We start from the raw sequence: 27,588 nt of genomic DNA on the forward strand, positions 1-27,588 counted from the left end.
TACAGAAAAAAGTACAATCAAGCCAGTTTGCATGGAATGAGATTCACAAATCAGAAACAAAACAACCACTAACTCCTGAGCTCCCTGTTGCCAATGACTGTCTCATGAATCTCCGCCTACAACTTACTAAGAACCAGCAGCAAATCATGAGTGCCTATGCTCCAACCCTTAATGCTATTGATGAGTCCAAAGAAAGCTTCTGTTTCAGCCTATCTATCATACTCACTAACATTCTGAAGGAAGACAGATCCTCCTTGGGGATTTCAAAGCCCAGGTTGGAATCCACTCCCAACTCTGGGAAGAAATCAGTTGGAATCGCAAACCCCTTGCGATTTTACTGCTTGCCAAGTTGTAGACCAACAGCTGGTCATTCTCAGCACCCTGTTCTGTCAAAAAAAAAGTTCAAGACTCGTTGGAGACAGCTGCTAGCACATGACCAACTATTTGTTGATCCCAAGACCAAAAGAATGTTCTCATTACCAAAGTGATTATCACTGCTGGACAGATCACTGGGTCATCCGCTCTGTCCATCAAATGCCACCAAAAATAGTTGAAGGCGAAGAAGCAGTTAAAAAAAAGTCAATGTTCCAAGAGCCAAGCAGCCTTGTGAATCTCCAGCAATATCTTCAAAAATCACCAAAAAGTGTTAATTTTACTGGAGTGGAAGAAATCTGTGAAGAGCTGAAAAGAGGAAAGTTCCTGGCAGGACATCAGCAGTAAGGAGTTGAGCTAAACTCAAACCATGAAGGCAGAGTTACAAATGAAGTAGTAGGGAAATCAAGAATCAATGGAGGACTAAGAAAACTAAACTGTTCCTTACTAACAAGCATGACATCTGGCTTTTTCAGTGCCACCAAGATAAAAGACAAACCACAACACCCCAGACCTCAAACCGATGCAGGGTAAGAATGGAACCCTCTCGGAAACAGAGAAAACGCTTCAAAAAAAAAAGTGCCAAGTCGTGATGCAACCAGAGATGAGAACATGTTTGAAGAAATTCCCTAAATTCCCAAAGATGATCTTGGAATAATAGTTAGTGTTGCATGTGCTTAATTCATTTTGTGGGATGTGGGCATCGCCCATTGGCCTGCATTTATTGCCAGTTCCTAGTTGCCTTTGAGAAGGTGGTGGTGAGCTGCTTTCTTGCACGACTGCAGTCCACTTGCTGTGGGTTAACCCACAATGCCATTGTGGGGAAGTAATTCCATGATTGTGACCCAGAGGCAGTGAAGTCAGGATGGTGAGTGTCTTGGAGATGGCAGTGTTCCCATATATCTACTACCCTTGTCCTTTGAGATGGAAGTTGTCGTGGGTTTGGAAGGTGCTGCCTGAGGATCTTTGGTGAATTTCTGCAATGCATCTTGTAGACAGTACACACTGCTTCTACTTGAGTGTTGGTGGTGGAAGGGAGTGGATGCTTGGGGATGTAGTGCCAATCAAGTGGGCTGCTTTGCCCTGGATGGTGTCAAGCATCTTGAGTGTTGTTAGGGCTACAATCATCCAAGCAAGTGGGAAGTAGTTCACTACACTCCTGACTTGTGCCTTGTAGATGGTGGACAGGCTTTGAGGAGTCAGGAGGGGAGGCACTCACCGCAGTACTCCTTGCCTCTGACCTACTCTTGTAGCCACTGGATTTACGTGGTGAGTCCAGTGGAGTTTCTGGTCAATGATAACCAAGGATGTTGACAGTGGGGACTTCAGTGATGGTAACATCATCGAATATCAATGGGCGATGGTCACAGCCTGGCATTTTTGTGGTGAGAATGTTACTTGCCACTTGTCAGCCCAAATCTGGATATTGTCCAGATCGTGTTACATTTGGATGTGGGCTGCTGCAGTATCTGAGGAGTCACAAATGGTGCTGAATATTATGGAATCAAATCAACTGGGGAACATCCCCACTTCTGACCTTATGATGGTGGCAATATCATTGATGAAGCAGTTAAAGATGGTTGGGTGTAGAACACTACCCTAAAGGAACTCCTGCAGAGATGTCAGGAGCTGAGATGACCAACCTCCAACAACCATGACCAACTTGCTTATCAGTTATGACTCCAACCACCGGAGGGCCGCCCCCAGATTTCCATCGATACTAGTTTTGCCAGGCGTCCTCAATGCCAAGTGGAGGAGCAGAGCTTATCGGTCATCTCCATCGACTGTTTCTGAAAATCTGGGGCAAAAAACCCCTGGGTGATCTCTGGGATATTGCAATCATCACCATCTTCAAAAAAAATGGCAAAATAGAAGTGGAAATTACCAATGAGCCTCCCTATTCTCCATCATCTGAAAGATCACCACCCAAGACCTTGCTAGGCACCCTCTCCCAGTCTCCAAAGAAATTCTTCCGGAAAGGCAGTGTGATTTCCAACCTTAGTGCAGAACATTGAATGTGATTTTTACTGCTCAACAATCAAGAGAAATGCCAAGAACAAGATGAACCACTCTACATGGCCATTGGACAAAGCTTTTGAGTCAATTGGAAAGTCCTATCGAAAACCCTGTCAAAGCCAGCTGTCCAATGAAATTCATCAACATCTCCATCTCTTTCACTGCGAGACATTGGCAACACTCCTCTAGACAGTAATCTGACAGAATCCTTTGGGGTCAAGACAGATCAAACAGAGATGTGTTTATGGCCTCACCTTTTCTCTACCTTCATCGCCATCATTCTTCTACTTCATCTTGTTCAGATGAAGTTTCCCCAGTCGTGTGGACACGGTCTCCTGCAGATGGTAAATTTTTCAATCTCAAGCACTTAAAATCCAACAAGTGACATCGACATCGCTATTAGAACTTTCATATGCAGACGACAAAGAAGTCTTCCAAACTTCACTTAACACCTTCGCCAAAGCATACTGAAGAAACTTTTTGGCCTCAACCTCAAGGAGACTCAAATCCTTTACCAACCCATCCCAGTGTAAGTTCCAGTCTATGCCCTCATTAAGGCCAAGAGAAATCCTCCAAAATGAAGAATATTTCCCCTAGCTGGGGAAATTCTCTCTCATTTAAGGCTGACAGTGATGAAGAGATCTAACAGCACATCTAATCCGCGAGTGCTACCTTTGGATCCCTAAGGTTGAGAGTCTTTAGCAACCATGATAACTGTATGAATACAAAGATCTGTGCATTTGGGCAGTCATCCTTCCAACTCTTACACATAGCTCCAAAACTTAGAATACATGTGAACGTAAGGCCCAGTAGAAGTACCAAAGTTTTGAGACAGGTCCTCCATATCAGCTGGGAGGACAGGCATACTAAAAACAGCATCCAGCCCATGATCACCCAAAAGCAATTCTGCTGGCTGGACACACACTTAGGATGCTTGTGTGCTGACTGACAAAGCAAATGTTCATTTCTGAGCTCATGGAAAGCACATGAGCAAGAGGACTCAAAGCATTTCAAAGACACTCTGAAGGCTTATTTCAAAAATGTAACATAGACATCAATGCCTTGATGACCTTTGGTCAGAAGAAACTGACTTGGAAGAACCTCCCGTATGAACAGAGACAATTCTTGGAGAATACCCGTTATCAAAAGAAATACAGAAAAGGAACTGGAGCAAGGAATGCCAGTGAGTAATTGAGGCCAAGGACCAATCCCACCTTCCGGAAACACCTGTCAAATGTTTGGTCAGAGGTGTGACTCCAGAATCAGGCTAATCAGCCACACAAGAATCCAAAGGACACATGACCGAAGGTATCAAATTTCCTACATAGAACATCTCACTAGTAAGCAATTGGTGACATTAACAATTGAAGTACATCATACTTCTGCATTCAATTCTTTTCACAATAAGTGATAATATCCTACTAGCTCTCTTAATTACCTGAATCTGTAACCTATTGTAATTCAGTCATTCACACACCCAGATCCCACTGCATCTTAGAACTCTGAATCTCTCACTATTTAAGTAATGCTGGCACTAGGATTAGGGACAATGGTGGCTGTACCATTGGTTATAGTTTACAGCTGAACCATGCTGGGATCAGTGTTCTTGTAAGTTATATACTAAGGAACGGAGATGGGTTTAAATTAGAAGTAGTGGGGAAAGGGATCAAATGGTGTAACACCCACAAATGTTACTGCATGTTGACATTACAGTTAAGAAAGCACAACAATGTCTCTACTTCCTCAGAAGGCTAAGCAAATTCAATACGTCCACAATGACTCTTACCAATTTTTATAGATATACAATAGAAAACATCCTATCTGGTATGGTGACTTCACTGCCCAAGACCTAAAGACATTACAGAGTTGCGAACACAGCCTGGTCCAACATGCAAACCAGCCTTCCATTATTCGATCTGTCTACACTGCCCACTGCCCCAGAAAAGCAAACAACATAAATCAACAGAGCCTTTCTGCCCCAGTTACATGCTTTTCCAGAAAATATAAAAGTTTGAAAACACGTACCTACAGATTCTTCCACTTCAGACTTTTGAACAAACCTCTCAAGTTGGAGTTGATCTTTCTCTGCACCTTCTCTGTAGCTGTAACACTATATTCTGCATTCTGTTCTATAACCCTGAAGTACTTACATAAGGTATGAATTGCCTGGATAGCATGCAAAATGATATTTTTCTTTCTCTGTACACGTGTCAATAATAAATCAAGTCAAATCAGTGACTTTCCGAACTCAATTCATAGGTTGCTTTTCTCCCACATTTGCAACAGAAAGCATTGGAAAGAATCAGCATATGACTGAAGGAGCAATTCCTTGCTATTTCTTTCTATTTAGAGGACTGCTGTCTGATTGGCCATTCTTCTGAATAAATTTACTGAGGTCCAAATCAAATAAGTCCAATGTTCTATGAAGGTTGCTCTAAACTGACCAAAAAAAAAGGAGGGACGGAGGGGAGCAGGATCTGGATGGAAGTATAGAACCTTGAAGAAAAACAGCGAAGAGCAAGTTTTCAAGAGTATTAAAAACAAACAGAAATGATACCTGAGCTCAAGAATCCTGTTAAAAATGCAGTGACCAAGAATAAACTAAATATTAAACCTTAAAATTACCTATGTATTAAATGTACACAGCACGAGCAACAAATCATAAGCCAAGTACAAACAAAAACACACCATTGGGGCTATAGAAAAGATGAGAAGCTACCAGAACAGGTGCTACACATACAAATGCATGTGGCGTAAGAAATAAAACTAATTGATTCAGAATACAAGGGTAATTTATTAGCTTTACTGCAGCCAGATCTTCATGGCTACCACATTTCAGGCATGATGGGGAACTAGGTATGTTGAAACAGGACCTTTCCAAAAAGAAAGAGAAATTTGAAAAAAAACACCTTTCATTTAGGGTCATCAGTGGAAACAAAATGCTCAAGAAAGAACATAGCATACATAGATGCAAATGGGAGATTTAAATTTTAACATCAACTCAACTAATAAAAAGAAACTTGCTTCAAAACTACTTAATTGAATGCAAAATACTTTGAGACATTGTTATTATTGGCTGATCAAATGTGCTAAAAGAATGCATTTTGTGATGCTGCAGGAAATGCAGCCATCAATTTTGCATACAGCAAACTCCCCCAAAAAAGCCAATGTGATGTCTAGATGACCTATTTTGTGATGCAAATCAAAAGGACACATATTGACTAAGAAAATCGAGGATATTCCGATAGTTTAGCGATGCAGCTTTTTTTCATATCTAATTAACCAGGCAGATCTGAAAGATGGCATCACCAACAGTGCAGCACTCCTTCAGTATGACACTGGAGGGGTCGACCTTGATTTTATTGCTGAAATCCTGGAGTGAGACTTGAAGACTGCTACCACCTGGAACTCAATTTATTTCCAGAACATGTTCTGGGAACAAAGAACAGGACATTAGATCTAACAAACCACCTTTAGCTAACAATCTGTCAGCAAGGGAATAGTGGTCATAATTATTATAATATAACTGAATTTACTTGTCCAATTGGACAAACTGGCAGAAAGCTAGCCACCAGAATACATGAACATCAACTAGCCACAAAACGACATGACCCACTGTCATTCGTATCCTCACACACAGATGAGGAAGGACACCACTTTGATTGGGACAACACATCCATCCTAGGACAAGCCAAACAGAGACACGGACGAGAATTCCTAGAAGGATGGCATTCCAACCGGAACTCCATCAACAACACATTGGCTCCGAATCAATCTACCATCCCCTGAGAAAAAGAACAGGAAATGACATCACCAATGCAGGACATGACATCACCAACCCAAGGAAACCTAACCAGATAAATAGAAAGCGGGACATAACACCAGCGCTTCGTCGGAGGCTCACTGATGATGTTACCTAGAATGGTAACGAAACGTCTGAAAACGAACCTTCCAGCTCAGTGAGCAAACTCACATCTAGAACAATGAAAATCATTGTTCTTTTCAAGAAAGACCAGTTTTCATTTTCATGCCATCTGAGGCCAACGAGTGGCTCAGTCACCGATGTATTCAAGCCTGAGACTATTAGACATTTTTATTCTAAATCAAATTAATCGATAGAGGGCTGATGCAGAAAAGTGGATTTGAGATAGGCAGTCAGCTATGATTTTATTGAAGGGTGGAAAAGGATCAAAGTGTTTGGTTCTTTTTCCTAATGTTCTTATTGTCAAAGTCTAGACAAGCATAAGGGTGTGGGCACAGGGTGCATTAGTGGACAGAGAATTTAATTTAACCGCGACTTCTCAAGTAAGACTGCACTGCACATTTTGATAGAGTACCCAGTGTTATGTAAAATGAGATTTCTGTAATATTATACAACAGCAAGGTGAATGTCACAGTGCAATGAAGTCACCTGCTGTCAGAGTGCACTAGGCTGCAGCATCAAAGCTTGGTGTCCCAGAATGAGTAGGCAAACTCAATAATGCTTTGAGTCCTCTTGCTCATGTGCTTCAATAACCAAAAAAATCTCACATATTTCTTGAAAGTGACAGCCTGTCCTTGCTGGTTGCATGCATTTCCAGTCCTACACTGGCAGCCCAGGAACAGGTTGCTTGCTTCATATTATTTACATTATGATTATAAAAAAAACAAAATTTCTAAACTAAATGAAATGTATATATGGAGATCAGCCTCCCAGAGTTTTGGCAGGTTACAAGGGACTCAAGGGTTATGGGGGAGCAGCTGGTTTAAAAAAAAAGAGAGTTAAGGCTACAATCAAACCAGCCATTATCTTACTGAATGACAGAGCAGGTTTGAAGGGCTGAACGGGTTAGTCTTACTCTTATTTCTGGAGCAATATGCCAGAAAGTCATTAACTAAAATGCTAAACTTGATAAGGTAAACAACTTTGAGTGGACCACTGCTTGCCCCGAATTGTTGACAAGAAAACTTAAGCAAAACTTAAGTACAATACAAAATCATACTTGGCAAAACTTTTTTGAACAGTTCAGCAACAAGTGAAAAAACAGGGAGGTAAAGACTGGTAAAAGTTAAATGTAAGAAAAACCCAAGTAGAAATCTAACACACAAAGACATCCATAAAAAGCGAAAGGAATATAATGTATTAAGGCGTGCTAAAAAGGATGAGGGGAGAAAAAAAAACTTGTAAGGGGTGGTCAGAACTAACACAACTTTGTCAATATTTTATAAGAGAAAAAGAATGTTGAGGTGGAGTGTGTTTGGGCCCATAACAGATAAAAGCACTCAAGAATAAAACAGATAATATGAAAATACTAGGCCTATAGATGAATACTTGTATTTGCTTTCAATAGCAGAGGACAAAATCCAAATGGTACAAGATAAACTAAAAAGTCAGTCAAGGACAGGAATGTTTTAGATTTATATGAGTGGAAAATAATAATGGAGTAAATAATGTGCTTGAAGATAGAAAGGAAAGTACAGTTGAGAAAATTGTAGATGCACAACTTTTGTGTCTTCTAGATTTAGGGACTGTGTTTTCGATTAGAAGATGTAAACATCATTCCATTATTTAAGGAGGGGAGAGAGTGAGAGAGAGATACCAGAAAATTATGAATCTAACATTAAACTGTGGCAAGTTTTTAGTAATTTGCCCACAAATATGATCAGACACACAAAGTAATTGTGCCTTTGGCTAAATATAAGCTGATCAAAGAGATTCAGTATTTGTTTGAAGGGTAGGGTATATCTGATTTAATTAATTTTTTTCTTTAGGAGGATCATTCACATGGAGGGTAGAGGCATGTCAAGAGAGGTTATCCTTATGAATTGCGAGAAGGCATTTGTCAAAGTTCCACAGAAGGGTTTATTACAAATGAAGCCCATTGAGCTAGTTGGGAGGTAGAAGAACAAAAGAACAAGACAGCACAGGAACAGGCCCATTGGGCTTCTAAAAACTTACACTGCCACATTTTGCCCTTCCATACTGAAACTGTCTTCACTAATAGGATCTGTATCCCGCTGATTGCTTCTTATTCATGTATTCATCCAGGTGCTTCCTGAATGCTGCTATTGGGTCTCCTTCCACCACCACCTCTGGAAGTGCATTTCATGCACTCACCACCCTTTGTGTAAAAGGCTTGCCTCACACATCTCTTAAAACTTCCCCCAACCTCCCTTGCACGTTGCACCTGTGTCCTCTGGTAATTGGCCTCTCTACCCTGGAAAAAAGACTCATGCTTTCCACTCTATCCATGCCATTCTGTGCGGTAATGTTCTATGTTCTATGCCATTCATAATCTTATAAACTTCAATTAGGTTGCCCTCAACCTCGTTTGTTCCAGTGAAAACAAACTCTGGCCAACCTTTCTTCATAGCTAAAATTTCCCATACCAGACAATATCCTGGTAAACCTTTTCTGTAACCTCTCCAAAACATCCACATCCTCCTGGTAGTGCAGTGATCAGAATTGTACACAATATTCCAAGTGTGGCCTAACTAAAGTTCTACAACCTGCAGCCTAGCTTGTCTATCCTTATACTCAATGTCCCTTCCAATGAAGGCAAGCATGCTTTTTTACTACCTTATCTACCTGCACTGTCAAATCCAGGGATCAAGGGAAGGTATGCTGGTAGTGAGACGAGTGTTATTCTACAAGGATCTGCCCTGGACTTTAGCTTTTTACTGTATTAGTGATGGAAAGAAGAGTGTAAGATATCCATATAACAGATGACACTCAAGGTAGGAGACAATGCAAACAGGACATCGGTTAAAGGAATGAGAAAAAGCTATGTCCAACATGGGCAAGGAAGGCAGCTTTGGATATAAGCAAGAAAAGTCATTGTATTTTATTGAGGGCATCCTTTGAAAGGAAGGCCTATATTCCATTAGTCTTCTGCAAGAACCAGTTTCTTAGGTTCAGATCATTGTAGTTATTAATTCCAAGGTATCATCCAACTAGAAAGATTCCCAAAACTTGTATTACTAATCAAGAAATAAACAATAGAAAATAGAGCTTTGTGATCATATTGTGCTTAAATTTGGCTATGTTTTCATCTGTAATAGTCACCATATTTTGCATGCAAGTGGAGACATCCCTGAAAGTTGTTGTAACTACAACAGTCCTTTTCTACCCCCCCCCCATATTCGCTCACAGCTTTCATTCTGAAATGTAGCTGAAACATGGGTTATTTTATCCAAGTTCCCAGGAAAGTATTGACTGCAAGTAAAACAACGTCAGCAATCTGGAATTGGATCCATCAACAATGGACCTTAGACAGTAAGGAGCTGTGGTTTCTCTGCATTCGCCACAAAACCTAGCCACAGTTTTAGAAGTATAATTTACAGACTCTGCTGATTTGACAGCAAGTATTTCTACCAAATAAGAGAAAGTTGGCATACTTCAACTATAGGTTTTTGGAAATGTTACCCGCAAACAGATAAATTGGAATACAGGAGCAGTTCAGAGCTAAGAGGGGTTAAATTGGGTAATCCTTAAGTATGCAAAGATCAGATGGTGCAATTTATCCTCATTCATTCAACACAATGCAGACAACATAACATTATCATGCTGCTTACTTGTTAACATGGTTACTGCATGCAGTCACTGTGCCCAGCCAAATAGGTCAGAGGACCCAAAATCAATATGCACTCTAATTCATTTTCATTTTTCTCACATGTTCATGCCCCTGTTCCCCAGCATTTCTCCTAGTAGTTTGCAAAGGCAGTCACAATTTTGCTAATGATCTTGAAACCAGTTCAAGCCCAGTTCTAGAAGGCTCCTCCAGGCAGAATCATGCATCTGCTCTAGTGCTCTTCTTGTAGCAACGTAACTGTCATTGTATGACTGGGGCATGTGCAGTATGCAGTGCACATATCTGTGTGCACTGATCATGAACTGGAGTAATCAGTTATGTCAATGGCTATGTTTTCATCTGTTAACAGTCAATTAAATCAGATGTATCTTGTGAGCCTTTGAAATAATTTTCCCACAGTTTTCTTCAATAGTAATGTCAGCAGTGGATTTTCTTGGCACATGAAAACACACAAAATAGGGGCCAGAGTAGCTCACTTGGCCTTCGAGACTGCTCTGCCATTTCATCTGATTACAGCTGATCCTCCAACTTAGTACCCTGTTCCCACTTCTTTCCCCCTTACCTTTGAACCCTTCAGCCTCAAGAACTACATATAAAAATTCCTTGAAGAACATTCAATGTTTTAAGCCTTAACTGCTTTCTGTGACAGAGGATTTCACTGGTTCACACTGGGTGAAGAAATTTCTTATTAGTTCCAAATAGCCTGCCCTGCATCCTTTAACTATGACCCCTGTTTCTGGACTCCCCAGTAATCAGAAACATCTTTCCTGTCTTTACCCTGTCTAGACGAGTTAAAGTTTTATAGATTTCTTCTAGACTCCAGTGAATATCGTCCTAACTGATCCATCTTCAAAAAACATTTGTGTTAATGCAGCCCTTGCACAGCTCAGAATTTAGAATGGTGGCTGTAGTAGTTGGTAGATTTCACTAAGGACCTTACTGAAATGCAGTCATCTCATTCACAATTCCTTGCTGAAGTTCCAGTAGGAAGAAAATTGCTCCCTAACTGAATGTAGCATCCTAGTCACCTCTTCCTCTCCCAACAGATTATCTTGCACAGTGTAGACTCTGCCAATTCAAAGATGTTCACTATAAAACAAAAGCTTACAAGTTTACCTATGATTGGCAGCAGCTGGTTTTAAGTCAGCAGAAAGCACTTCAGCACCTAACACATCAATCCCTGTTAATGCTTGAAACAACTAGATAAGCACCACAAAATATCTAGACCTCTTGCAACAGTCAGAAGTCAGTCAGCACATTAAAAAGTGCATCAACTAGCAGGTTAACAAATGCTGGTTTGAGGTTGTAGGCCGGAGAAACAGCATGATAGGGGTGGTTGTTCCTGGTGCTTAAGTTTGAACAGGTGAGCTGGTCTTATGTCCATCAATTTAATAATCTACCTGCTCTAAAAATCCAGGTGTTAAATTTTGCTGCTATGTCTTTATCCACATTCAGGTGTCACCTAGGCTGTTTATTCACATTTTGGTTCCCCCAAAGCCCCAGCTAAGATACAAAAACCAGGCACTAGCAAGCCCAAATACTTGCTCTGATTCCTTAATCCTTCCTCCTTCGAGGAAGTGCATAAACTTCACTCAAAATGACTGAAAAGGGATTTTTTTGGGATATAAACAAGACCTACCAACAGACCGCTGATATTCCAAACATTGCACCATTCACAGAAATCAAATTTTCCATTAAAAATCTTGGACAAGCTATATTAACTTCAAGGAGACACTTCCTTCTTCACCTCAATCTGCTTCATATATTACATTTTTAATACAAAATTTAAATAGGTATTGAGCAGAGATCTAGGTAGAAAGTAACACTAACCAAAACGGAGCCAAATCAAAACAAGCATCTTTCACCAGTGCAGACAAAAATTGGCTCTCACATTAAAGAAATATCTATTTTTAACAAACTCTCATTTCTTTCTGTTTAGAGTTAAGATATATATTTCAATTAAACAATGAAAAGGTCAGGAAGAGTTGTATGTTGCTCCTGGTCTGGTGATAAAGTCGATCAAAATCTTTAGTCCAAATGATAATTTCTGTGCAAGATAAGGAATTCACAATTGATTTAGGAAAATGACAAAAACCTACAATATTAAGTGCATTTAATCGTTTCATTATTTGGCTTTGCAAGCCTCTGTAATGTAGAAATGTAATATGTTGAAAGAAAAACACACTTTTGACTACCATCCAACTACCGTCCTACTACCATCTTTGCATAGTCCGTATAGTTAAGATGCAGTTGCTAAATCAAATAGGGCAAATTATAATGGGGAACAAAGATGACAGACCAATTAAATGAAGTTGTAGACTTGCTTGCTGAGCGGATATGTTCGGATGCAGACATTTTGTCACCCTGCTAGGTAACATTGGCAGTGAGCCTCCGGTGAAGTGTCGGTGGTCCGTCCCATGTGTTATTTATACATGCCTTGGTTTTCGGGAGTGGTTGGCATTACTTCTAGTTGTGTTTTTCAGTGGTTCGTGTATTGAGTCCAGTTCAAAGTGTTTGTTGATGGGAGTTCGGGTTGGAATGCCGGGCCTGCAGGAATTCCTTGGCATGACTGTTTGGCTCGTGATGATAGAGGTATTGTCCCAGTTGAATTAGTGTCCTTCTTTGTCCGCGAGAATGGAGACCAGTGAAAATTGGTCATTTCTCTTGGTAGCTAGTTGGTGTTCATGTCTCCTTATTGTCAGTTTGCTTCCAGTTTGGCCTACATGTTTTCACATGGTATCTTGTATATAATGTTAGTTTTATTGGTTATGGGTAAGGGATCCTTTATGTTCATCAGTAGCTATCACAGGGTGGTTGTTGGTTTGTGGGCTATCCTGATATATAGGGGTGTGGTCTTGTGGTCATTTTTGATATGTCTCTGATGTACAGTAGGATAACTAGCATATCTGGCCATGTTGTGTCTTCTTGTTGTGGTGTGCTGCGGGGATAACAGCTGATGGTTTTTTTTAAAAAAGTATCCTTTTCTTTAAAAAAATAATCTGTATAAGTGCTCCGGTTCTGCTTTGTACAATTCTAGACTGTTGCAGTATGTTGTAGCCTATTTGAATAATGTCCTGATGCAGCTCAGTTTATGGGCGTTGGAGTGGTTGCTGGAGTAATAAAAGTTTCTGGCTCGTAGATGTGGTCTGTGTATGCTAGTCTGGAGTTCCCCGTTGTTTTTACATCTTATCATCATGTCTAGAAGGGTAGTCAGCTATTGTTCTCTTCTTCTCTTGTGAATTTTATTCCAGTGAGGATGTTGTTTGTGTGTTGGTAGGTTTCTTCTAGTCTTGTGTGTTTGATAATCAAGAAGAAGGTGTTGTTATCAGTAAAGCGGACCCAGAGTTTGGGTTATATGCAGTGGGGAACACTGATTGTTCTAATCTTTGGATTACTGCATCTGCGATCAGTCCTGATACTGGGGATCCCACCGATGTTCCATTGATTTGTTCGAATATACAGTTGTTGAAAGTGAAGTTGGTTGTGAGACACGGATCCAGCAGTTTCAGCACGCTGTCCTTGTTGATGCTGTTGGTGGTGTGGGGTGCCTGCCTTCCTGATTCGTCCAACAGTGTCACTGTTGTCTCTTTGGCTAGGCTGATATTTATGGATGTAAATAGCGCTGTTATGTCAAAGAATATCATTATCTTGTCCTCTTCTAATCTGGTGTCCTCGACGATGCTGAAGAATTCTTGGAAGAAGTGGATGCAGTGGGTAGTGTTGTCAACTAAGAATTTCAATTTCTGCATAAAGCAGAACAGGAGCACTTGTACTGAGTTTTTACATAGGAAATGACTGAAAAACATTACATAGACTAGACTGGAAGAAAATTGGCTAAAAGGATACAAGAGCACCAACTAGCTATCAAAAAACACTGCCTATTATCATTGGTCTCAATACACATGAACAAGGGAGGGCACAAATTTGACTGGAACAACACATCCATAATAGCACACGCCTAATGGAGACATGCCAGGGAATTACTAGAGGCCTGGCAGTCCAACCAGTGCTCCATCAACAAACACACTGAACTGGACCAGATATGCAAATCACAAAAAAAAACCAGAAGTAATGCCAACCACCCCAGCAAACCAAGGCACATAAATAACAAGAAGGACAGAACATTTCAACACTTCACTGGAGGCACATTGATGATATTACCGAGCGGGGTGATGAAACATCTGCAACCAAACACACAGGCTTGGCCAGGAGGTCTACAACCTCATCCACAACTGAGCTGAGCTACAAATTTTCTCAAAACCTTTAGACCAATTAAGTACCTGCTTTGGTTCTACTTCAGAGGACACAAACACCATCCCAAAACTGGTGGGGAATATAGAATTTAGAGAGAGAGAGGGAGGACAAAATGAAATCACTCTTAACAGGGAAATTGTGTTGCAGGAATTGATGGGATTAAAGACCGATAATTCCCCACATCCAGATAATCTACATCCTAGAGTACTTAAGGAAGTGGCCTTAGAAATCGTGGATGCCTTGGTAGCCATTTTTCAAGATTCTGTAGACTCTGGAACAGTTCTTATGATTAGCTATTCTCCAATGTAATCACTGTTTAAATAAAGGAGGTAGAGAGAAAACAGTGCACCATAGAACACAGTTAGCCTTTACAGGGCCCGTAATAAGATAGTTAATAGAAGAAGATTTGGAAAGAAGCAACAGGATAAGTCAGTCAGTATGGGTTTGAGGGGGAAAATCATTGACAAATCTATTGGAATTTTGAGACTACAACTAGTAGATTTGATAAGGGAGACCCATTGGATGCGATTTAATTGGGCTTCCAGAAAAAGGTTTTTGACAAGGTCCCATGTAAGAAATCATCTTTGTTAAATTAAAGATTGTGGATAGTCCACTGACATGGAGAGAGAACTGGCAAACAGGAAATGAAATAAAAGTAAAATGGGTCTCTTCTGGAGTGGTAGGTAGTGACCAGTAAGGTATCACAGGGAACAGTGCTTGGACCCCAGTTATTTACAAAATATATTAATGATTCAGATGAGAGAACTAAATGTAATATCTCCAAGTTTGCAGAGCTAGGTGGAAGAGTGAGCTGTGATGAGGCTACAGACATGTTTCAGTGTCATTTGGACAAGTTGAGGGTGTGCGCAAACACAGGGCAGATGAAGTATAATGCTGTTTTCCACTTTAGCAACAAAAACAGGAAGGTAGATTATTATCTAAATGACAACAGATTGGGCAAGGGGGAAGATGTAAGGAGATCTGGACGTCCTTGTGCACTAGTCACAAATTTACAGGTGTAGTAGGCATGGAAGGGAGCTGGTATGATGGCCTTCACTGTGAGTGGATTCAAGTACAGAAGCAAGATGTCTTGCTGTAATTGTGCACAGTCCTGATGACACCTGGAATATTGTGTGTGTAGTTCTGGTTTTTTAATCTGAGGATGGATGTTCTGGCAATGGAGGGAGTGCACAAACGCTTATCAAACTAATTCCTGCGATGTCAGGACTAACATTTGAAGAGACACCAGTCAGCACTATAAAATGGAAGTAGGGGTTGAGAGAGAGATAGAATGAAAGAAAAAGACGGGATGGAGACAGAGACTGAGACAGAGACTAACATTAAAAAACAAAATTCCTAACAGGTCAAGGCAGGATGGATGTTCCCAAGAGTCTAGGAAGTCCAGATCAGAGATCATAGTCTAAGAATATGGGGTAAGCCATTTAGGACTGAGACGAGAAGACATTTCTTCACCCAGAGAGTGGTGAGCCTGTGGAATTCAGAACCACAAAAAGGTGATTGAGGCCAAAGCAATTAATATTTTCAAGAAAGAGTTAGATAAGTTATAGTGTCCTACAACAGGGAAACAGACACTTTGGTCGACCTAGCCCATGCCGATCACGTTCCCAAACTAAACTAGCCCCACTTGCTCGAGTTTGGCACGTATCCCTTTAAACCTTTCCTATTCACGTACTTATCCAAATGTTTTTCAAATGTTGCAACCGTACCTGCCTCCACCACTTCCCTTTGGCAGTTCATTCCATATACGAACTGTAAAATGTTGTCCGTCATGTCCTTTTTAATCTTTCTCCTCACTTTAAAAATATGCCCCCTAGTTTTGAACTCCCCCATCCTAGGGGAAAAGACCCTTGTCATTCACAGCATCACTATCCTTTATGATTTTATAAACCTCAATAAAGATAATCCCTCAACCTCCTATGCTCCAGTGAAAAAAGTCCTAGCTTTTCCTGTTGAAGAGTCCAGGCCCGAAACGTCAGCTTTTGTGCTCCCGAGATGCTGCTTGGCCTGCTGTGTTCATCCAGCTTCACAATGTGTTATCTTGGATTCTACAGCATCTGCAGTTCCCATTATTTCTGATACAATTTTAACCTCACGGCAAAGCCTCTTCCAGGGATGCCTAACCTGAAGAGGTTACCCTCTCTCCCACTGCACTTTTCTCTCCATCTTCGGTCCGCCTTCCCCTCTCTCCCTAATTTATTCCAGAACCCTCTCCCCATTCCCCTCTCTGATGAAGGGGCTAGGCCCGAAACGTCAGCTTTTGTGCTCCCGAGATGCTGCTTGGCCTGCTGTGTTCATCCACCTTCGCACTTCATTATCCTAGCTTTTCCTGCCTACTTTTATAACTCAAACTTCCATTCCTAAAAACAACCTGGTAAGTTTCTTCTGAACCCTCTCCATTTTAATACTATCTTACCTATAGTAGGGCAACCAGAACTGCGCACAGTACTCCAGAACTGGCCTGACCAATGTCCTGTACAGCCGCAATGTGACACTCCAACTCCCATACTCAAAGGTCTGAATAATGAAGAACAGCATGCAAAACCTCACATTTATCCAAATTAAACTCCATCTACCACTCCTTAGTCCACTGACCCAATTGATAAGACCTTTTTATAATCTTAGATAACCTTTTTCATTGTCCACTATGTCACCAATTGTGGTGTCATCTACAAGCTTACTAACGCGCTTCCTACATTCTCATTTAAATCTTATATATAAATGACAAAAAAAACAGTGGACCCAGCGCCGATTTCACTCCATTCCAAAAAAACCCTCTACCACCACTTTCTCCTACTAGCAAGCCAATTTTGTATCTAATTGGCTAGCTCTCCCTGGATCCCATGTGATCCAACTTTACTAACCAATCTATCATGCGGAGCCTTGTCAATGGCTTTGCTGAAGTCCCTGTAGACAACATCCACCATTCTACTCTCATTTTTTTTGCGTTAAAATTAGAAGGTATGAAACTACAAAATGGAAAAAAAAACTAAGTCTTAATTCCCAGAAATCGAAGTAACATGCAGTGTGTATCAAGTTAGCCACCAAAATCAGAAATCAAACCAAAACTAAATGCAGTCAATAGTATACCCTTAATTAAAAAGGCTTGGTACTGAAGAGTTTAAATTTTGACAGTGCCACATCAGAAAATGAATCTTCCCTTTGCACATTTACAGATGTGATAATGCTTTCATTTTGAAAGTTTTTTTTGTCATGGTTCTTTTTTTGAAGGCAGATTGTAAAGAAAAGATGCCAAATCTGCTACTGAAAACGACTTGTGTAAAGCAATGAGAGGCTTTGGGGCTCCCCCCACCCAAAAAAAAACAAACAAACGGTCTGAATGGGTTTTGGCCAGCTCTCTCAGATCCAGATTTCTGGGTTGCGTTTCTTTCAGTAACACCAGAAGTTCTTGGTGGTTGGGGGTGGGGGGGGGGGGGGGTGGAGGAGAGGGGGGAGGAGGAGGGGGGGGGGGGGTCTTGAAAGAGTCAGAAGCTTACGTGAGTGTCTCCTGACTGCTACACTCAATTTTGTCTTCATATATTTTACTCCAGGATTGAAGAGCTGCATGTGACAATCTGTGTGAGAATTTGCCTCTCTTTGCCAAAAGGTGCATGTTTACAGGATGTTGCTATACTGGAACAGTTAATAGTAATAGGTGCTCTAGGAATTATTTGGGTTAAGTTTTCTAACAGTTAAGCAATTCTAAAATCCTCTTGATTCTATTTTAACAATGGTTTTTTAAATATATTGTGTTTTGTCTAACATTGACTAGTGTGACCAGTTGCATCGCATCTGGAACGTGGCACTTCACATAAATATACTGACTGGGGCTCTGGTCTACCACACAAGTCAATAGTTATCAATTCAATTTAACTGCAATTGCAAACTTTTCAACCATACAGAATTTTACTTCGGAAACTTGGTATTGTAACAAGCAAAAATGCAGGAATAGCTGGATAAAGATAGCCCAAAAGATCTTACTTTCATAGCTACAAACATCCTTACTGTATTGTGAAAAAGGTCGTCAAGAGTGCTACAGCACAGAAACAGATCCTTTAGTCCAACTCAAATCGATGCCAACCAAGTTTCCCATTTATAATTCATGACAAGTTAGAATCTATGAGATAAGAAGGTGCAGAGCTGGATGAACACAGTAGGCCAAGCAGCAGAGGAGCAGGAAAGCTGACGTTTCAGTCCTAGACCCTTCTCTAGGCCCGAAATGTCAGCTTTCCTGCTCCTCGGATGCTGGTTGGCCTGCTGTGTTCATCCAGCTCTACACCTTGTTGTCTCAGATTCTCCAGCATCTGCAGTTTCTACTATCTCTGAAACAAATGAGAAACTGATTTGCACAAGGCAGCTCAGGAAGTTCAAAATGAATATAAGAAAGGATGTAAATAGACAAACCAAATTTAATGCAGACAGTTGCACATAGGAAGGGAAGATTGGAAAAGAAGCTGGTTATCTTAACAGGCTTTGAAATAGTTAAGCAGAGAGTTAACGACCTATTAGTTGGTTAAAAGCTAGTTTTAAAAAATCCTGCACAATTTCTCTCAATACCTATGCCTACCTGTTCCCTATGATTTCACTGCTAGAAAACCCTTGGCCACAGCAAAGCACAATCAAAACAATACTGGACTATCATAACAAAATAGCTGAGTAAAGGAACAAAATCATTTTCAATGTGTGAACACTTAAAGTGCTATGTTCAGCCTGGTCTTGAGACATTGGGAGACAACATTTTGCAGAGCATTACAGCCAATGCATGATGTTAAGAAGATGCCAATTCTTCATGTCATAAGTCTGCAAGAAAGGCAGACTGGGAAAAACTTGATTTTTTTAAAAAAAGTGAACTGGGACAAATCATAGAAATAAAATAGTAAAAAAAATGGAAACAATGTTAACCATACTGACAGTGCTATTAAAGAAGACCCATATTCCTGCTAGTAAAAGTCAAATTTAAGACTGAAAGAAAATGATCAATAACTGGAAAAGCCTGCAAAAGGATAGAAAGGAAGCAAAATCCTGAAATTTTAGGAACCAACTGGAAGCAGAAGTTATTGTGTCATCTGGTGGCCTTACAGGAAGGTACATGCACTGAGTGGGGCCAGATTCAGACCAGCTAAAATAAATTTAAACACGACATATAAAACTCTAATGAGCATCAGAGGGCAACATCGCCTATCAGGCCATATCCCTACAGGACTTAGTCTGTCAGTCAAAGAGGACGAAAGGACAAAAATCTGATTTGGTTTGAAAGGCTGCAGGCCTGGTAAGTGTGAAGTCTATCTATAGTGGATCACTGGACTATGCACAACAGATTGTTTTGTACATTCAAAAGTTAGGCGATAAATCAAAAACTGAAAGAGTTGCCATATTACTTATCTGATATTAATACAAAATATTTTGTGATGGTTGGTAGAAAAAGTGAATGATGTAACTACAGAGATTAGAGAGCTGACAGCTCAACTGTACCATTTGCTCAGAACAATCCAAAGATGGCACTTTAACATTAGTTGATCTGGCTGAATTTTAAAAAAGGACTGGATTAGAACAGACTACGGGCAATCCCCAGTTTGCAAAAGGGTTCCATCCTGGAGTCTGTTCTCAAGTTAATTTGGACACAAGTAGGAAAACAATGCAGATTAATCTAAAAGTAGCCGTGTAGAAATGTTTCTATGTTGGATCTTTAAATTACACTCCTGCATGGGATCATGTTCGTAAGTAAATAAGAACTTTCCTAAGTTGGGGACCCTGCTATTCTCATGAGTTAATTAATAGCTGAATCAAACTATGAGCAGAGATTATACATAAAGGTAACACAGTGATGGAATAAAGCTAAAATACTTAAACATTAATTCTGTTTCTCTCTTTCTCCGTAGATGCTACCAGACCTACTTTCCATTTTAGATTTCTGGCATTCATAAAGGTTTTGCTTTTGGACCTAGGGACAAAATTGTATAGACAGTGAATACTTCATTTCTCCCTTTCACTGCCACAGAAGTAATAGAAAAATTGTGAAAGATGAAAATGGACACAGAGTGGGGCAGGTCAGAGAGAAAATTTTAAAGTTTGGCAAAACTCAAAGTTTAAAACTTTAGGATGCATCCTAGGTTCCTGGGAAATTTACAGTTGGAGACAGTAAATGCTCTGGCCATAATCTTTCCACTCTCAAGTGGAACGTCAGAAGACTGTAGGTTGCAAATGTGTTTTTAAACGCTGCTCAGAAAGGAAAGACAAGGGAAAAGCCAGCAACTAGAAGCCAGTTGACAATGGCGGCAGGGAAAATTTCAGGCAATAATCCAAAGGCAAAATTGCCATTACCAAAAAAAGGGAACTAAATAACAGCCATGATGAATTCAATAAAGAAAATTATGCTGCCTAAAATCATTTGAATCTTCAGTGACATAGAAGAGGTTGAAGATTCTTTGATGGAGCGATTGGTGCATGGGCTTTCAAAAGATGTTCAATAAGGAATATCATAAATTAAGCGATCAGCAAAAATAAAGCCTGGGGAATTAAAGGGACATTAGTGGTAGTATTACAGAATTATTTATGGGACAGAAAGCAAAGACTAGTGATGAGTAGTTATTAATCAAATTGGAAGCTGCATACGGGGATGAGTATCAGGACTGTTGCCTATTTCATACATTTAAATGGCCCAGACAGGTAAACAGAATATAATTTCAATGTTTGTAGATTACATGAAATTCAAATATTATGGACGGCAAGGAGGGTAGTGTCAGATTTCAGGATGATGTCGAAAGATTGCTGAAATAGGCAGACACATTGCAGCTGAAATTTAATGTGGAGAGGTATAAAATATCATTTTGGTAGCAAGGCTATGGAAATGCAATGCAAACTAAATTGCACAATTTCAAAGAAATTGCAGGAATCGGCGCACACACACACACACACACACACACACACACACACACACAATTCCTTGAATTATGAGCATCCGGCTTAGGAACACTCATTCATATGAATGAGATCCCATTCAGTGGTATAATTTTAAAGATCTGACTTGCTGTACTTACGAATGGTCGATTTGTAATGCCATGCATTATGCTCAGCCTTGGAGTATAAAATTGACTTGTGAATAGATTCCACACTAGAATGTGTTCGTAAAGTGGGGACTGTTTGTACATAAATCTTTGAAGATGCTGTGGCAAGTCAAGAGGACAATTAGAAAAACATACACATTCCAAAAGGTATTAAGTACAAAAGCAAGAAAATCAGTCTAAGCCTTTAGAGAACACTGGCCAGGCCTCAGTTGATGAAAGATGCCCAAATTTGAAGGCCAAATTTCAAGCAAGATCACAGAATAGGATCATGAATTTAACAGATTTTGGAGAAAGTATAAGGACATTTACAAGAAAGGAACTGTGGATGCTGGACTTCAGTTACACTAAGAGATTAAAGAAATTGGATTTGTTTGCAGCACCTTGCCAACTTCTACTGTGTAAGATTATTGGAATTATGGAACTTCATATACAAACAGATCAGTCGTGATCTTATGAGTTAGGCCATTTAGATCCTCAAGCCTGCTCCATTAATATGTTTGCATGATGACAGATTTAAACAGAAAGAAAGAGGTTATTACATGAGAAAAAAAAGGGAACTGTTGAGAACATTAGTTTACAGCAGAAAAAGCTGGTGTGGAGGACAGTTTGAAATTGAAGGGTTTTGATAGAATAATTGAGGATGTATTTCCAGTAGCAGAGGGGTCCATAACTAAATTGCACAGATCTCAGGAAACTGGCAAACAAAAAAGAACCTGGAGGTAACGGAGTAATTTTTTTTGCATAGAATAGCAGGTTAAATTACAACACGCAAAATAAAACTAGAAGAAAGCTTGAAAAAGGAAAAAAATTACAAAGTTGTGGGGTAAACTCATTGGGAAAGAAGACAAATTAGATAATACTTTGAAAGAGCTTGCACAGCTACGATGGGCCAACTGACCTCCTGCTATCTTATACTGTCCAATGATTTCATAAAGCAGATCCATTACAATACATTTTGAAACTTAAGCCAAATTTTTAGATAATTGTCCAAACATATTCCAAAGAATGGCACAACTACTTTGTTTCATAGACAAAATGTACCCTAGAGTTTATTTCTTTCCAGCACTTTACATGAACATTTCAAATAAGTAAATGTTTGGGTAAAATGATCCCATTTGACTTATAATACATCACAAAAGTGAAATTCAAAAATCAGCAGAGATACAGAGCTATCCTGAAGCAAATCCTAAACTCCTATGGTTGGTATTTTTGCACTGAAAATACAGGATCTGGAATATTCCAATAAGCATACTTGCAAATCTGTCATAAGGATGTCTAGTACAGACAAAAGATTTTTTGGGAGTGATGAGAGCATACTACACACATTTAAATAGGAAAGCTATTATCAATTAATTTTCTACTTTTTAAAATTTGTTTAATTAAACAGTGGCACAGTAGTTAGCACTGCTGCCTCACAGCACTAGGGACCCAGGTTCACTTCCGTCCTTGGATGACTGTCTGCGTGGAGTCTTGCACATTCTCCCGTGTTGGTATGGGTTTCCTCTGGGGGGGGGGGGTCCGGTTTCCACTCACAGTCCAAAGATGAGCAGGCTAGCTGGATTGGCCATGCTAAATTGTCCATAACATTCAGGATGTGTAGATGTGGTGGGTTATAGGGGAACGGGTCTAGGTGGGATCCTGAGGTTTGGTGTGGACTTGTTGGGCCAAAAAAGGGCCTGTATATATGTAGGGATTCTATGATTCTAGGACACTGATGTCTTGTTTAATGTGGCCATTTTTATTTGAATTTCAGGACAATTCTGTTTGCAGAATGTAAAATATAACTCGTATCCAGCTTCCCAAAAATAAACAGAGATGTGTTTCTAAAATAGTCCAGTCTTAAGTAGAAATCTTTGAAAAATATTAACAGGAAAAAAAAGTCAGGCTGCATTAGGTATGACCTGAAAATAATAAGTCGCATTTGGGAGTCATCTTTGACGATTTGGAAGAAGATGGCAGAGCAAATTTATTACAAAATGCCAATACTTGAAAATTAGCTACACTTCAGCAATCCTTAAAATTTTATTATTTGTTTTAACAATCCTTCTGTATTTTGCTAATACAAAATCAAGAAAGATATGAAACAAACTTTCATATGTTTACCAATAATTTAAGAAACTGACTTCCTTAAATACTTACGGGATACAATTGTATCTCAACTGTCTATAACACATTAATAAACAAGCTGTCAAGTGGTTAGTTGGGCATCAAACCTCCAAATTTAGCTGTTTTAAGACTGGGTGGGAGGTGTTTGGGAGGTGGGAGGTGGAGAGCCGGTGTAGCAGGATAAAGGCATAAAAGGTGTGGTTTGTAGTGACAGACACAGGATAAGATTCTTCTGTGAAATCCTTTTGGAGGCAAGCCAAAGAGGAATTTGGAAAAGTTCTATTAACAAATCACCTGATTACAATTTGGCATGAGACTTAAACCTTAAAAAATAATACATGTGATGTCTTTGTATCATTGGCAATTCAACTTTTACCTTATTTTTAAACTGTTCAGGTTTGCTGAGTATAATGAAAACAGAGTATTAAAATTTACTTGCTGACCTGTTTATTTTTTGGCCAAAATACCTGATCAGGTTATAGATCACGGAATCAAAACAACTAAAATGATTATGGTGGCAATTTCTAGCACTGAACAGAATATCTTTAGAATTATTTTGACAAAAAGGATGAACCTTCTTTAACAAATTCAGCAATTAGGTTATATTTTGCCCTTGCAAGAACAACAGCCAACCTTCATGCCAATCTTTTCACAACCTAGCTTTGCACTCACTTAATAAAGAAAAGGTATCTGAAATTTCTACAGTATAGAGCAAAGTGAACTCGATTTTGAGCAAGTTTTCCAAATCCATGCACTACTAGGAAAAATTCAGGCTTATGCTCGAAGACATGTCAGACCATGACTGTCTAAATTCATTTGAACGAGAAACCTTACAGACAGGAAATAAATTACACCCATCTTTGGAAGCTAGACTTAAGTGATGATCCTTGGAGATGAAAAGGATGCGGTTCTCGTTCAACAAAATATAGTGGATTAGCAGACAGTCATTTTACTTTCAAGAGGATAATAACCAAAACAGCTCGAGAAAGAGTTTGCACACGCCAAAAAAAAAAATTCAGGATAGCACCAAATCTTGGTGACAATGATCAAAGTAAGTACTTTTCCAAATCTCGAATGCGATCCGAGTGAATTGAAGCTCTTCTTAATTGCTTTTCAAATACAGTGAGCAAAAAGGAAAATACATTCCAAATAAAAAAAGCAGACAATTTTTACCAAGTGAGATGAATAGGGCCTGAAGTTAAAATTTGGAATTAGAATAGTGACAAGCTCTAAGTCATTGAGAAAAAAAAACCCAGCATCTGAAAAGGAGAGTAAAATATACAAACTCTAAGTTCAGTACTGTACTAAGAATGGGCATGGGGAGAGACAACAATGGACCTGGGAAATTAGAAAAGAGAATGCTGGATAAAAAAAATGCGTGGCGACTACAGCTTGGATCTTTTCATTAAGTGTTAAATCAATTGATTATGTATTTAACAATTGTTGGATTTAAGGCAAGTTTTGAACTTAAGACGTTACATACAAACATTATATCATAGCTCAAACTGTACTTACATTGACTTAAGGTGTACTATTTATACAAATGCACAGCACTTTGGTCAAAATACCTGATCAGGATATAGATCATGGAATCAGAACAACTAAAAATAATTATGGTGGCAATTTCTAGCACTGAACAGAATATTTTTAGAATTATTCTGACAAAAGTACAAAACAGGATGAACCTTCTTTAACAAATTCAGCAATTTTAGGTTATATTTTGCCCTTGCAAGCACAACAGCCAATCTTCATCCCAATCTTTTCACAACCTGATTGCGCTAAAGGTAGAGTGAAATTTCAATGTTCCTTGAATGCCAAATGACCCAAGTACATTACATCAAGAAACAAATACCCAAAAGGTAAAAATAACAACTTGCTCAAAATGCTTTGAGCATAAATGCATGAAATGTTCAAAACAATACTGCATCAAAACCCTAGTAATGCATCAACACACAGCAGGAAATAGGGCATGAAAAGTAGATAACACTTTTGTATTCCAAACTGCAATCCTATTGTTCAACTAACAGAAATCATACCGTGCACATGACCAATAGGTCATTCAAAAGAATTTGGCAAAATTACTCAGAATTTATTCTTGTGGATGTCAGAATTCAGTTTCCAAGTGAACAGCTCTCTGTGTGTATTTCAGGATGCCAAAAGCCAAAGTTTTACTTTTAACGCACAGCTGCCAAATTTGCAACTGATGTCAAATTGGGTAAATCAGTACGGGGTGTGTGGGGGGGGGGGGGGGGCGGGTGGTTGGCTGATTGGAAATGTTGTGGAAGAGATTTCATTATTTTGTAGCTTTACTGAATGCAACCGAAAGACTTTGAAACATTTGTAATTGCTCTTGGTCAATTATTCAACATTTGTTAACAATGCAAACACATTCACACTTACCTTTGCCATTAAATGATAGTGTTGAGGCTGTTGATCCTGTCACTGGCAGTTGCATCTGGGGTGATAATGGTTGCGTCCTTGGCCTGGTTCCCATTCTGGCTCTCTCTGCTCCATGGACAAGCAGAGCCCCAAATGGCTTTTCAATAGCCAAATCTGGTGCCACAGAGTCAGGATTCTGTGTCATTTGCTCTAGCCTATCTGATGAGGTATCCTGAAAACCAACAACTATCCTATTCTTTAAAGGGCTTCTGGGAACTAGGATTTTGATGCCAGATTTAGTAAGGTCCATTGTCTTCCTACTGGAGAAAGTCTGCGAGTTGGTTTTTCGATATTTCTGGTGACTTGATAAGAACTGGTTGGAGCTTTTGGAGTCACAGTCCTTACCAATTCCTGGTGATCTGGGAGAAGACTTTGACAGAGAACTGTTGGTCGAACGGGATATCTGCTTTCGAGCATTGTTTAGAGTGTGTTTGCTTGCTCTGGAAAAAGGTCCATCTTTCTGTTTATCACTGTGCTGCCTGTTAAACTCCAGAATATATTCCTCACAGTTCACCAGATGATGTTCTGGTTCCCACGTGTCATCGTCACTGTCATAACCTTTCCATCGAACTAAGTACTCTGTTCGCCCTTTTTTATTTTTCCTCTTGGCCACAATTCTCTCTACCTATTGAATCAGGGAAAAAAAGGAATCAGTGACACAGACTGTGCTATGGGGAGTACACTATAATAGAAGTGTTATCTAAACTCTTCCAATTATTTAGGAGTTATTCTGACCAAGTCTAGACCTGCATGCAAATGAAGTATAACAGGATTATAAGCAGTTACAGAAACATACAAGATCGGATGAGGCTTTTTGCTTCCAAATTTTTCCTTGTAGATTTATTTTCATTACTTTCTCGATTCCTTTTCTGACAAGCAAATGAATAATAGTGTGTAAAAAATATACATTAGACATGCAGCAGTTTGCAGTTAAGACAGTAGTTGTAGTGTAAAAATGTATTATGGAAAAAAAATGATTTTTAAAGTAGGAAAATCTCAACCCTGAAGAGGTTCAGCTTTTTTGGTTGATAATCATAATCACCAAACTTTCACAGGGGAATAGAAATATACAGGATTGGAAAATATCAGTACAACTTTTGAAAAAAAATTTTGTTCTTCATCTCCTAATCCTCAAAAATTGCCCTCTCATCATATCCCTGAAATTTCCAATTCCAAAAATTACCCAACTGTTCTTGAATACTTCTACACCATCGTTTTAAAAAATAACTGAATCCTTAAGTTCACCTGGACCATCTCCAATACTTCTCTCCTTCCTCGACGTCTGTCTCCATCTCTGGTAACCACATGGGAATCAATATCAATTTCAAGCCCACTGACTCCCACAGCTACCTAGAATACATCTCCTCCCACCCACCTTTGGCAAAAATACCATCCCCTATTCCAATTCCTTCACCTCCACCACATCTGTTCCCAGGATGAGGCAATCCACTCCCATACGTCTCAGATGTCCTCGTTTTTCAAGGACTGCAACATCTCACCAGCACTCCCCACCTCAGTGGTCAAGAACACCCTCGACCGTGCCTCCCGCAAATCATCCCTCACACCCCATCCCCGCAATAATTAAAAAACCAAAACAGAATCCCCCTCGTCCTCACGTACCACCAAAACCTCTAGATCCAACACATCAACCTCCGCCACTTCCACCATCTGCAAACCAACCCCACCACAAAAGACATTTTTCCCCCTCCACCCTCATCTGCTTTCCAGAGGGGCCACTCTCTCCGTGA

The 27,588-nt window shown here is 39.7% G+C and overlaps 1 protein-coding gene across 1 annotated transcript in view; it reads right to left on the minus strand.

The window, feature by feature from the left end:
• Window positions 1-27,588, minus strand: part of cdyl (chromodomain protein, Y-like) — a 170,612-nt gene that overhangs the window by 22,674 nt on the left and 120,350 nt on the right. Inside the window, exon 2 of the mRNA XM_048555256.2 lies at window positions 25,802-26,465. Coding sequence (XP_048411213.1) covers window positions 25,802-26,465 — 664 coding nt within the window. The remainder of the gene's footprint in view (window positions 1-25,801; window positions 26,466-27,588) is intronic.

The sequence above is a fragment of the Stegostoma tigrinum genome, chromosome 2 (assembly GCF_030684315.1).
Source record: "Stegostoma tigrinum isolate sSteTig4 chromosome 2, sSteTig4.hap1, whole genome shotgun sequence".
NCBI classification, from domain to species: Eukaryota; Metazoa; Chordata; class Chondrichthyes; order Orectolobiformes; family Stegostomatidae; genus Stegostoma; species Stegostoma tigrinum.